The sequence below is a fragment of the Cannabis sativa genome, chromosome 8, assembly GCF_029168945.1.
Source record: "Cannabis sativa cultivar Pink pepper isolate KNU-18-1 chromosome 8, ASM2916894v1, whole genome shotgun sequence".
NCBI lineage: Eukaryota > Viridiplantae > Streptophyta > Magnoliopsida > Rosales > Cannabaceae > Cannabis > Cannabis sativa.
The window spans coordinates 48,378,544-48,391,615 of record NC_083608.1 but is presented as its reverse complement, the minus strand read 5'-3'; the positions used below and the strand labels follow the sequence as shown (position 1 = coordinate 48,391,615).

The 13,072-nt window shown below is 30.4% G+C and overlaps 3 protein-coding genes across 4 annotated transcripts; all 3 read left to right on the top strand.

The window, feature by feature from the left end:
- Positions 1 to 859: 859 nt before the first annotated feature.
- Positions 860 to 3,113, top strand: LOC115699058 (F-box protein At3g07870). Its single transcript, XM_030626265.2, has 2 exons — positions 860 to 2,366; positions 2,773 to 3,113. The coding sequence occupies exons 1-2, from the start codon at positions 1,099 to 1,101 to the stop codon at positions 2,909 to 2,911; spliced, it is 1,407 nt and encodes a 468-aa protein (XP_030482125.1). The 5' UTR covers positions 860 to 1,098; the 3' UTR covers positions 2,912 to 3,113.
- Positions 3,114 to 6,143: 3,030 nt separating this feature from the next.
- Positions 6,144 to 8,579, top strand: LOC115699035 (F-box protein At3g07870). Its single transcript, XM_030626242.2, has 3 exons — positions 6,144 to 6,476; positions 6,604 to 7,994; positions 8,205 to 8,579. The coding sequence occupies exons 2-3, from the start codon at positions 6,604 to 6,606 to the stop codon at positions 8,341 to 8,343; spliced, it is 1,530 nt and encodes a 509-aa protein (XP_030482102.1). The 5' UTR covers positions 6,144 to 6,476; the 3' UTR covers positions 8,344 to 8,579.
- A 2,062-nt stretch (positions 8,580 to 10,641) lies between these two features.
- Positions 10,642 to 13,038, top strand: LOC115700354 (F-box protein At3g07870-like). 2 transcript variants are annotated; one of them, XM_061102174.1, is made up of 3 exons: positions 10,642 to 10,824; positions 11,017 to 12,440; positions 12,622 to 13,038. In XM_061102174.1, exons 2-3 carry the CDS (start codon positions 11,020 to 11,022, stop codon positions 12,764 to 12,766), a joined length of 1,566 nt encoding a protein of 521 aa, XP_060958157.1. In that variant the 5' UTR covers positions 10,642 to 10,824; positions 11,017 to 11,019; the 3' UTR covers positions 12,767 to 13,038. The 2 variants fall into 2 exon arrangements, with proteins under 2 accessions (XP_060958157.1, XP_060958156.1); XM_061102173.1 differs by having other exon boundaries at positions 11,014 to 12,440.
- Positions 13,039 to 13,072: the final 34 nt, after the last annotated feature.

Genomic DNA, 13,072 nt, shown 5'->3' with positions numbered 1-13,072 from the left:
TTACAAAAATTTATGTTAAAGTTTATAAAGTTTTATTGTTTAATTAGTTTGTGAAAAACATTTTTTTTTCATCTTGCCTCAATTTTATATAAAACAAAACAATACAACATATAATTAAAAGAAGATGCATGCATCCGAATATTTGTATAATCAACCAAAAACAAAAAGAACATATCAAGATTTAATAATAAAACTTTTTTTCTTAAAAAAATAAATAAATAAAGATGCAGGAATAATGATAGGATTTTAATACTTGAATAAATGACTTATAATTAAATCTGTTAAAAAAGTTCTAAGATATTCCACAAAAAGAAAAAGGCTTACCAAAATTCACTAACGAACCTTTGCGATCTTACTCTCTAATAGTTAATTCTCGCTTAATTTTAAATATTACTGGTGAATTAAGATTAAGATGACTACATTACAAAGTTTACCTTATATATATATGGCATAAGCCTAGTGTTTTTCAAAGTCTAGTTATATTAGAATTATGAAACCGCCATTTCATTAAAAAAAAAATTATGAAACCCAAAAAAAAAAAAATATAACTTTAAAAGATAAGATTTTTATCGTAACATCTAATTTTGATTCTATATTTAAGATAATTATGGTTAAAAAATATATAATAATATTTTGTATATTAAAATGAAAAAGAAAAATGAATTTATTTCCTCCTTAAATATTAATCTGATTTTTCAATGAAATATAGTTCATTTTTTTTAAAAAATAATTCCCTTTTTACTAATTTCATTTTCTCTTTAACATGTACTTCTTTTCGTATAAATTTATTTTTAACACACATTTATTTAGTTGAAAAAAAAAAAAAAATTGGCCAACAGAAGCTTGTTATTTCCACGTGTCAGATATTTGAAGCTCCAAATATTCAGAGCTAAACAATTATTTTGCATTTTAACAACAGCTTGTTCAACAAGCTAAAGCTTCTTCTTCTTCTTCTTCCTCCTATAAACCCTAAACTATCAGTAGTACTATACTACAGCTACTACTTCCCTCTTACATTATCTCTCTCTACATATGAATATATATTATATATAACAGTGACAGATTAATAAGTAGTATTGTTATAACAGAAGATTCGCCATGAAAAGAACAAGAAAATCACCACTTTTCAGCACTGATAAAAGTAAAAATATCAACTTTAGCCCCAACCATAAGATTAAAACTTTCTCCATAAACCACCTTCCAAACCCCATACTCACACAAATTTTCATAATCCTCCCTGTAAAATCCATCGTTTTCTGCAAATCCGTATGCAAAAAATGGAACATTCTCATTTCAACTCCTCACTTCACTAAGTCCCATTTCGCCCAAGCAAAGCCCCAATTTCTGCTCCGAACTCTGGACTCAACCCGAACCTCAAGAACTCTGTTCTTAATCGATATCGATGAAAATAACAGTAATGGTTGTTCTTATTCCCCAAATTCCAAATTGAAAATCCCAATACGCAATGCCCAAATTCTCCTTCGTAACAAAAATAATCGCCGCCTTGAATTGAAGCCCAAAGATCACAATTACAAAATCGTCAACTCATGTAAAGGCTTGCTTTGCTTATCAGAACACTCTCACAACGATCCTGTTGCGGTGGCCAATCCCGTCACAGGTGAGTTTATAAAGCTTCCCCAAACTTGTAATGAGTTAAAGGAAAGATCTTTCGTTGATTGTGGATTAGGGTTTAGTCCAAAGAGTAAGAAATTCAAGGTGGTCAGAGTTTTAACAACTAAAAAAGCAGTAATTGCAGAGGTACACACTCTTGGTACAAAATCATGGCGTAATGTGAGTGATTATAATAATGTTCCTTACTCATTTAAGAAGAAGCTAGCTTTTCCTACCTATTTGAATGGAGCTCTCTATGCTTTTTGTATGAACAATATGGAATCAGATTGTATTGTTTCTTTCATTTTTGACAGTGAGAGGTTTGAGCCTGTTCCTCTGCCTCCTCAATGGGAATCTAAAAGGAGGAATGTGATGAGTTTGGGAGTTTTGGGAGATGAGCTTTGCTTGTGTGATACTTCTTGTGTTGAAACCACTAAGATTTGGGTAATGAAAGATGATTTATTTGGTATGAACAAATCTTGGGTTCAGTTGTTTAATAATATTGGTACTATTGATTGGCCTTGTTGTGGTTTGTTATGTCAACCTTTGAATCTCTTTCAAAATGGAGCTCTTTTGATGTTTTGTAACTCTATGCAAGGGTTGTTTTACTATGACCAAAAAATCATTAAAGACATGTATGTTGGGATTCATGGCCTTAAATCAAGATATGAGGCTATAGTTTATACTCCAAGCTTTATTTCCCTTAAAAATATTGTGGTTGGAAGAAGTGTTGAGATACTTAATGTCAATTCAAGGTAAGTAATTATTTGCATGTTATATTGTTCACTTTGATTTATCTCACTATTGCATTATTGATTGTTTCATAGAATTCGCTGATTATAAGTTACCATGTTGAATTGCTCCATTTTTGGTTTTATCTTTTTGCTCACAACTTTGCTACATTTTCTTTTTCTTCTTCATCATGTGTTAATACTAGAAATAGATATCGATCACTAAATGCATGTTATATTTAAAAATAGAAACAAAAATGTTATTTATTTTTTTGAAATGACAAAAATGTTATTCCAATGGATCAATAATTCTTTATTCTTTTAACATGTTCTATGCTTTAACTATAAGAATAAAAAATGAATTGTGGATAGCATAGACACATGAATATGTAAAAAGAAGGCTTATTATGACTCTCAATGTTTTATTCAGATGTGGGAAATTAAAACTGCAAGGAGAGACTAAAACACTTTCTTTGGTTGAACATGATCACAAAGACATGGGAAATTTTCACTGCTCTTCTAAAGAAGTTGAAGAAAAGTATTGGACCAAACACTTCTGGTCGAAGTAGTGCTCAAGTATTCAGCTAAGAAATTTTAAGAATGTTTTAGATATGTATAAATATATACAGCTATATATAATAGGGTGACTACAGTAAACCACCTTGGGAGGGAGGGATATCTTTTGGTAGTCTTCTTATTTATTTTGGTATATAACTATGTAAATTTTTGAAAAATTTGGAGTAGTTTACAATATAAAAAATAAGATTTAAATATTTTGTTACACGACTATTTTCTTATACGACTATTTTCTTATACGCTTGATAAAAAACTGTTTAAGTCTAACACATTCTTCATTTTAATACATTAAAGGCTCGTTTAAAATGTCGTATTAGGTCTGCTAAAATGTTATGCTAAATCTTCAAAGGTCTCGTGTTGAAGAAGAAAAAAAACTTCAAAAATTTTCAAAGGTCTACTGCTTTTATTTATGCATTTATGATTTTTTTCTTAATTACCTATGACTAAAATAATCTCTCTAAATTGATTAGCAATGAAAATTATGATAGGAGAAGACTTAGAAATTATATTTGTTCTTGATATTATTTTATTGAATAACAAAAAAAAAAAATTGAGAAGATTTTAAAATGATTAGACAAAGAAAAAGAGACATACAGTTCTAGTGGGAAGAAGAAGTTCTAGACAAAACTAAAAAAAAAAAAGAGTAATAAAATCAACAACTTTTTTTAAAATATTTCTCTGGTAGAATGAAAACATTACAGATCAATCACAAATCATATCTATTGTTTTTTTTAATAGAAATTTAGTGATATTGAGGTAGATGAATATATGAATAGTATATGTAAAATCTTTTTTTTTTCACTTTGGGAAAAATGAAAATTATAAAATAATAAAAACAAAGAAACTAAAAGAGATTTTTTTTTTTAATTAATAAGTTCATGCAACTTCCTTAATCAACCAATCAAAATGTAGAAAAAAAAATGATAAACATGAAAATTCTTTTTAAATATATATGCATTTAAGGCATAAGTTTTATATTAAATTACATGAAAAATAAACTGAAAAGAATAAAAACATTACAAGAAAAATTGCATAAAAATAGAGATAAACATAAACACACAAGCGATAAATAGACAAAAATATATATCCATAATTTTCTTATCCATTAACGTAACAATATATGGTTTCTCTCATTAGAAAAAAGAAAAAACAATATACATATAGTTTCTTTGGCTAGTAATTAAATTAACTATATGCATTAATATGCTGTCTTATTCATATCAGTTTAAACAATCCCTATCCCTAGCTAATATTAGTATACTCAATTCATATATAAACACACAAACATACATGTGTGTACATAATAAATAAACTAACAACACCTATAATACAAAAATTAGTAGAGCAAAAGAAAGAAAGAACAAAAAGGAAAATGGGGAATATGTATTTGTCGAAAGGAGTGATTGTTGTTTTTTGCATAATAAGCTTAATTGCATGCATGAGTGTTGAGATGATTGATGGAAGATACATTAGCTATGGAGCAATTAGAATAGATGATATTCCTGGATGTAGCGTCAAGCATCCAGAGAATTGCATGAAAAGACGTCATCCCGACAACCCTTATGAAAGAGATTGTTTGGAAGAAGATCATTGTCGAGTTCGTGATCCAACTAAACCTAAACCTGGACCCGAACCTATATAAAACAACAACAAAAGAAAAGTGATAATAGAAGAATATTATTACATATTACTTTCATTTGTATAATATTATACATATACAATAAATTTATGTGTAAATATACTATATATATTTAATATATATTATGTATTTCATAAATATTGTAAATATATAAAAAGGGTCTATTTGATCCATTATATAATATCTTATAATCCGTGTATAAAAATTAAGATATACGTATACTTATTATGTTTTTTCTCTTTCCAATAATTATGTGTATAAAACTCATCTAAACTGAGTACACAATTCTCAAAGTATTTGGGTGTGTTTGCAATCCTAATTTGAGTGAGACCTTTTCAACCCTCCACTTTTATTGGATACGGTCTACCACACAAGGGTTACAAATGCCTAGCTAAAGATGGGAGAGTTTATATTTCTAGGGATGTAATTTACCTAAACCACCACATGATTCTACTACATCTCAGCAATATGCTGTTATCATTACATTAGCCTCCCCACCTGTTATTTCTCCACAAGCATCTCAACATGTTGCTCCTCATCCCTACCCTACTTCCCCATATTAAATCCCCATAACTCACTCACTCCTAGCATCTTTTCTCAATCTATAGTACTACTGGACCAATATTGTTTGATCATGCTCTTGTTTCTAATATTGTTCCTGCACATGTTGTTACTAATGTTCATAATGTAGATTGTACAAATACTAGCATGCCTCTCTAATGTTGCACCAAGAGTTATTGTTCCTACTGCATAAACAACTACACTACTAGCTGATCAAAATATCAACACTCGCCTTATGAAGACGAATGAAAAAATCTTCTGTCACTAATATTATGTCTCTCCTCTGTCACAATAATGAGCTAATGACACCTGTTCAATTTTTTTAAAATTCATGTGATACTTTCTATTTCCCAAATAACTAAGCTATTTGCTAACCAAAAGTCAAGTATTCAATAACCAAAAGTGCTATTGGCTTCAATTACTCTAAAATCCATTATTTGCTGCTCTAAAAAATAAATTTTTATCTATTAGTAACTTACTATTACAAGTTTAAAAAATGATCATGATTACAATAAAAATGTAATTATTAAGTAGTCACCTAAATATATGTCTTTTTTATTATTATTTTTTAATAAAAATAAAAAATATGATATTTCTTAAAAAAATTAAAGTATATATTATGGTTAAACTGAATTTATATTAATGATTTTTTTAAATACTATTATAATAAATAACATTTATATTAAATATTTTTTAATAAAAAATAATGTTATTTATTGAATCACATTCTAAAAAAAATAAGAATTATAATTAAAAATATACTTAATTAAAATAAAAACTAAAAATATAACTAAGTACACGTCCATTGTATAGTATAATAATAATAAGGTATACCAATTAATAACCATCTGTATTTTTATAAATAAAAATTGTATTTTTTTAATCATTTTTAGGTATTTATAAAAATATCAAACAAAAAAAAGTCTAATATTATTAGAGTTAAAATTTCTAATGAAGTGGTAGGTGGGTCACACTTCTCCTCACAAAATGGAGGTCCAAAATTTAACTCCTCCTCTAATATCAGAAAAAAAAAACCTAATGAAAATTCATTAAAAACAATATAGAAAAAAACCTAATGAAAATTCATTAAAAACAATATATACAGTATTTTATTTTTTTTTTTGGAAAAAAAAAATCTCTTGGAAAATGGAAATTGATTAGCAGAGAAAAAGTGGCGCCTCTTACTATATAGTTTCCCGCCAAGTAGTAAGGGAGAGCAAAGTTCCCTATATATAAATACTACATATAAGTTACTTACTTATAACCAAACCAAACCAAACCACACAAATGCAAACCAATTTCATCTTCTCTTCAAATTTCTGCAACTGCACCTACTCTCCTCTCTCAATCTCTCTCTGGTATGCTAATCTTCTTCTTATTAATTATTATTATTTTCTTCACTTTTTCTATATATGCATTCATGTCAATCTGTTCAAATTACATTGTGCCTAACTAAATCTGATGAATCCATGACATATATATTAGATGATTTGTAGAAGAATGGCTGTGAAAAGAAAACGGATATCACTAGCTAGTGAAACTGAGATGAGTAGGGTAGATGAGTTGATTCAAATTTCAGGTTCTTCCTTAATCGATCTTCCTAACCGCATACTCGTTCAAATCCTCCTCACTCTTCCCACTAAGACCATTGTTTTCTGCAAATCTGTATGCAAGAAATTGCGTAATCTGATCTCGAATGTTCAGTTCGTTAAATTGCATTTTGCTCGTGCAAAGCCCCAATTGTTGATCAGGACTCTTGATCCGACTCGAATTTCGCGAACTCTGTACTTGGTTGAGCCTGATATTGAAGATGGACCTGGTTTCGATTTAGAATGCTGCTCGTGTGAATGGAAAGAGAAAGATGATAACAGTTATTGTCACATAGAACTGAATACCAAATTGAAGATCCCACTGCGAAATGCAGAAAGTGTTCTGAATTACCAAATTGATCATCCTGAAACGAAGCATAAGAAGAAGCGTAGCCTTAATTTGAAGCCAAAGGATCATAAGTACAAGATTGTGAATTCTTGCAATGGATTGCTTTGTTTGTCTGAGCCGTCGCGGAATGATCCCATTTCAGTTTGCAATCCAGTAACTGGAGAGTTCATAAACCTTCCACCCAGTAATTGTGATGATGAAGCTCTCAGTGGTGTCATTGATTGTGGATTGGGATTCAGTCCAGAGAGTAATCAATACAAAGTCATTAGAGTTTATCAGAAGAACACTTATGTTACACGTCCTGAGAATCATTACGATACCTCTTTCAGATGTACCAACTCATTTGCAGTTGTACACACTCTTGGGACAGATTCATGGCGTAGTGTTGATCATGCTCCTCAGTCATGTTACAAGCTTGGATTTCCTACCTATCTTGATGGAGCTCTGTATGGGCTTTATGTCAAACACGAGAGACCAAATTATATAATTTCTTTTAATTTCGAACACGAGCAATTCGAGCTACTTGAACTTCCACGCCAATGCTGGCACTCGTGGTCTTCGTGGAGGAATATGAGTCTGGGAGTTTTACGTGGTGAACTTTGCCTATGCGATGGTTCTGACATTTCCATGAAGATTTGGGTACTTAAGAAACGTAGCGATTTTGGTAAATCTTGGGAGAAATTGTTTAGTATGGACTCTGATTTTCCATATGGGTTATATCAACCTATTCATTACTTCAATTCTGGAGCTCTTTTGTTGTTTCGTAACAACACGAGTGGACTGGTGTACTCTGAGTCAGGTGGCTACATGTTCAAATATCTTGGGCTTTGTGGCCCTAAATCAAGGTACGAAGTCATGGTTCACACTCCCAGCTTTATTTCGCTCAAGGACATTGTTGCTGAAAATAATAATGTTGAGATACTCAATGTCAATACAAGGTACGTATTTACTACAACTTGTTTTCTCTACTTTGATTATTTTCATGTGGTGAGTTGATTAGACATTGGAGAGTGTTTATGTGTTAAGGTTAATTACTAACATTGAGCATCAGTACTATCATTATTACATAACAAAATACCATTGTCTCTCTAATTTTTGACCAAGTAATCTTAATCTACAAGTTATTTTGATTCACAATGATGATACAGATGTGGGAGCTTGAAACTGCTAGGAGAGACTAAAGCTCTGTTTTTGGAGGGACAAGATGAACTTGATGGGTATCTTGATATCTCTGATTACGAAGTTGAAGAAGATTACTGGACCAAGTACTTGTGGAGGAAGCATTGACGTAATCTTTCTAGTGTGCTTATAAGATTAGACTAATAGATCAATCAAGCTGATGTTTAGAGTGGTAATACCTTTATTTCTCCTTAATTAACTTTTTGTCATATTGGAGATAGAATGTTTAGTATATCAACACTTATATGTTGTTGGATATGATTGAGACTGCTTTGTTGCTAACTTGCTAGTGTTATTGGTTATTAGTATTACATGCAAAGTTCACTTTTTCACAACTTGATCAATAGACATGCCTATCTATTTTACCCTCGAGATAAATATATATGTGCTTATTATGTATTATTACTTGAGGCTAATCAAACCATATGTTAATTATCTCAGTTTGTTTTTCAAATTTTTAAGTTATACTTGCGATGAATTATATAATAATAATAAGAAAAAACCATCAAGAGAGATGTCATAGAACTGAAACTGATCATATGAGATTGAAGGTGTGAGTGTGTAAATTTTGTATATGTGTTGTACTTCTTTACTGAGCAAATTATGCTATGTAAGTTTGTAGATGAGATCCTAGTCAAAAGAATATTCATATCCATCACCTTTTTGTTAGGGAGTTTGTGGAATAAAAGAAAAATTACATTGCAATTTGAAATAAGCAAAGCCACTTAAAACATTTTCAACAAAAAAAAAATGCAGTTTATAAATAATATTTTTTGATATTATCACACGATTATATATTTTACAAAACATAAAAAACTCTAATTATTTTGTTAAAATTATTATTGATTTAAATACAACAACAAAATAATAATAATAAAAAAAAGAATATGAAAAGTTTGAAAAAAATAATAAATAATAGTAACTTTTTTTTTTGCTTAAAAATAATAACTGAATTGAAAATGATCTTGAGAATTGGAATGCAAGAGTGATCAATGACAAGTTGTTAGTTTAGTCCTTTGAAAAGTTGGATTCATTAAAAAAAAAACATGAAAGACATTAAAAAAAAAAATATATTAGACCTTTTATTTTTTTGGCCTTATGTAGTCCAACTTGCATACCATATGGGCCAATCCTCACAATAAACCAAACACCATCTTAGCTCTTTTGAGTTTGATTGTAGCTTTGGTTTTTGAATTTTTTAGAAGATCTTCTTTTTTTTTTTTTGGTAATGAATTAGGATCTTTTTAGAGGATATTATTAGTTTGCTATCCAACTTTTCAGAGACATCTTTGATTTATGTTTGTCATATAGATGAATTAACCTTGAACTTGAACCTTAGATTTCGGCCCCAATGCCAGACCTCGGCCCCCGCCCTAGTCCTAAACTCAACTTAAATAAAATAAAGGGTAAATATTATTTTGAATCTTGCATTTTTCAAAAATTATCAATTAGACTTTCTGTCATGTTAAATGATAAAATGGACCTTATATTTTCTAAAATGGTAAAAAAAGGACCCTGAGCTCCATTTTCAACAATTTTATTTTTTAATGTAACTAACTTTAAGATAATTTTTAATACGAACAGATACAGAAAATGTAACCAGTTTTGTCATAACATCTTTAGATTAAATTATTATTAAATTTTATTTTGACAAAAAATCAATTCAATGTCCTATTTGTACAATTTTGAAAAATACATAGTCTATTTTGTCATTTAACAAAACAAAAAGTCCAATTGGTAACTTTTACAAAACGCAAAATCTAAAAGGTTATTTACTCTAAAATTAACAAATAAAAATGAAAAATAAAATTTACAGAACACAATTTTATTTTTTTTGTTTTGAAAATTAAAAAATAAAAATAATTATAAAAATATATTGTTGTTTTTTAAAAACAAAAATTTTATTATTATTGGGTGATTCTACAATGCACCCCTTAAAAGGGATGCACTGATGCACCTTTAACTTGTTTCGGCATTCAGAGAAATTTTTTAGTCTAATTTTTTTTCATATTTATGTACGTTATAGCTATTTAAGATATCCTACAAAATTTTGAAAAATTCGGAATAATTTACAATATAAAAAATAATATTCAAACAGTCTATTTTACACGCGTATAAAATAAAATAGTCACGCGTGTAACATATTATTTGAGCATAGTTTTCAGCATGTTAAACTTTTTCGAATTTCTTAAAATTTTGCAGGATGTCTTAAATAACTATAACGTACATGACCATGAGAAAAAATTTGATTAAAAAATTATTTCAAATGCTAAAACAGATAGGGGTGCATCAATATATCCATTTTAAGGGGGCGCATTATAGAATTTTCCATTATTATTTTTGTGATTAAAAAATTTATAAATTATTTAACTACTAAACAATTGAAAAGAAGAAATAGAGGTTGGGGCCAGGCAAGGTAACCAACACAAATTTGTTTTTGAAATCAGAATTTTGTTTAATCAATCAATTTGAGATTAATAAATCGAGCGGGAAAATTCAACCATTTGAGTCTCTCAACATATAATCCTCACTCACTCTTCTCTCTCTCTCTCTGCAACTGCTATCGACTCTGCTTCTTCCTCCTCTCTGGTAATCTCTTACTTCTTCTCCATTTTGTATTAACTCTTACGAATCCACTATCTTCTTCATTTTCATTTTATATATTTTTTTTTTTTGGAAGAATTTCATTTTATATATATGTATATATATATATATTCTGTATCTGATGAATGTGTTTGTGTGTATGCATTATGCTTGTAACATTGATCAAATCAAAAGAAGAATATGGCCGTGAAAAGAAAACGAACATCTATAGTTTGTGATGTCGACAAGAGTCATTTTGATGATGAGCTGATTCAAATGTCTGGTTCGGTCACCATAAGTGATATTCCTGATCAAATCCTTGTTCAAATTTTCTTTGGTCTCACAACTATAAGCATTGTTTTCTGCAAATCAGTCTGCAAGAAATGGCGCAATCTGATATCGGAATCTCATTTCGCTAAGTTGCATTTCGCTCAAGCAAAGCCTCAATTCTTGATCCGGACTCTAGATTCCATTCGAATTTCGAGAACTCTGTACTTGGTTGAACCTGATATTCATGGTGGCTATGGTTTTGAATCTTATTTTGATCTCTGCAGGCTTTCATTGGATGTAGAAGATGGCTATTATATTTCTCCTCACATGAAACTTAATGCCAAATTGAAGATCCCGGTACGCAATGCCGAAATTGTGTTACAAAACCAGGACGATCCTGTAATGAAGAAGAAGAATCGTTGCCTTAATTTGAAGCCAAAAGATCACAAGTACAAGATTGTGAACTCTTGTAACGGTTTGCTTTGCTTGTCCGAGCCGTCGCGAAATGATCCTGTTGCAGTGTGCAATCCAGTAACCGGAGAGTTCATGAACCTTCCACCGAGCAATTGTGATGATGAAAATCTCAACGATGCCGTTGATTGTGGATTGGGATTCAGTCCAGAGAGTAATCAATACAAAGTCATTAGGGTTTTTCATCGAAACACTTATGTAAGACGCCCTGAGCACCATTGCAATGCCTTTTCCAACTATACTAACACATACGCAGTGGTACACACTCTTGGCACAGATTCATGGCGTAGTGTTGATAATGCTCCTCACTCAAAGTTTAAGCTAGGATTTCCCACTTATCTTAATGGAGCTCTGTATGGGCTTTATGTCGACCATGGGAGACCAAATTATCTGATTTCATTTGATTTCGACAACGAGAAATTTGAGCTACTCAATGTTCCACAAGAATGTGAAGATACATGGATAACAGATATCACCATGGGAGTTATAAGTGGTGATCTTTGTCTATGCGATAGATCTGATCTTTCATTGGATGTTTGGATACTGAAAAGTTTTAGCTCTGATACAAAAGCTTGGAGTAAATTGTTTACCATGGACTGGGATTGGCCATATATTTTATATCAACCTGTTCATGGTTTCAATTCTGGAGCTCTTTTGATTTTTCTTAGCAATAACGGTCAACTGATGTACAAAAAGCCACTCCTCATTGATCCCTCATTAGTTGGTTTCCATCCCACACTCTGTTATTCCGATCCCACATACATTGATTTTTGTGGTCTTAAAACAAGGTACGAAATCATAGTTCACACTCCGAGTTTTATTTCACTCAGGGACACTTTTGCTGGGAATAATAATGTTGAGATACTCAATGTCAATACAAGGTAACTATGTGTTTGTTAATCATAGAATTGTAGATGTTTGGCAATGTACACACACATTTGTTTTCAATGATAACTCTGTTATCATAAATTGAATGATTGAAAAACTATTTGTTAACTAAAAACATGGAAACTTGATAGGTACATAATACAGGTTATTGTGTTTTTCAATGTTGATACACAGATGTGGGAGCTTAAAACTGCGAGGAGAGACTAAAGATCTCATTTTGAAGGGAGATTCTTACCCAGATGCAGTTGACAGCGATACTTTCGAAATTGAAGAAGTCTATTGGACCAATTACTGGTGGAAAAAGAAGGTGAGGAACTGATGTGTTCTTTCTTTCGAGTGTTGTTTAAAGGACTAGAAGGAAAGTTAAGCTAGACTTTATGTGGATACTGATGTTTAGAACTTCTGTCATATTTTGGATGATATGCTTGGCACTTTGATCTCAAAAGTGCTTGCACTTTACACTATGGGCTCTTTAGTAGTTTCAAATGCAAAGTTTAAGGCAGCATTTAACCTCCTGCCCTTTTCATAACTTTGTATATGTGTATACCTATAAACAAATGTAGCAATAAATTGTTTACGGCAGTAAATCTTATTCATATTGTGTTGTTCATAGCTCGTTAGAAAT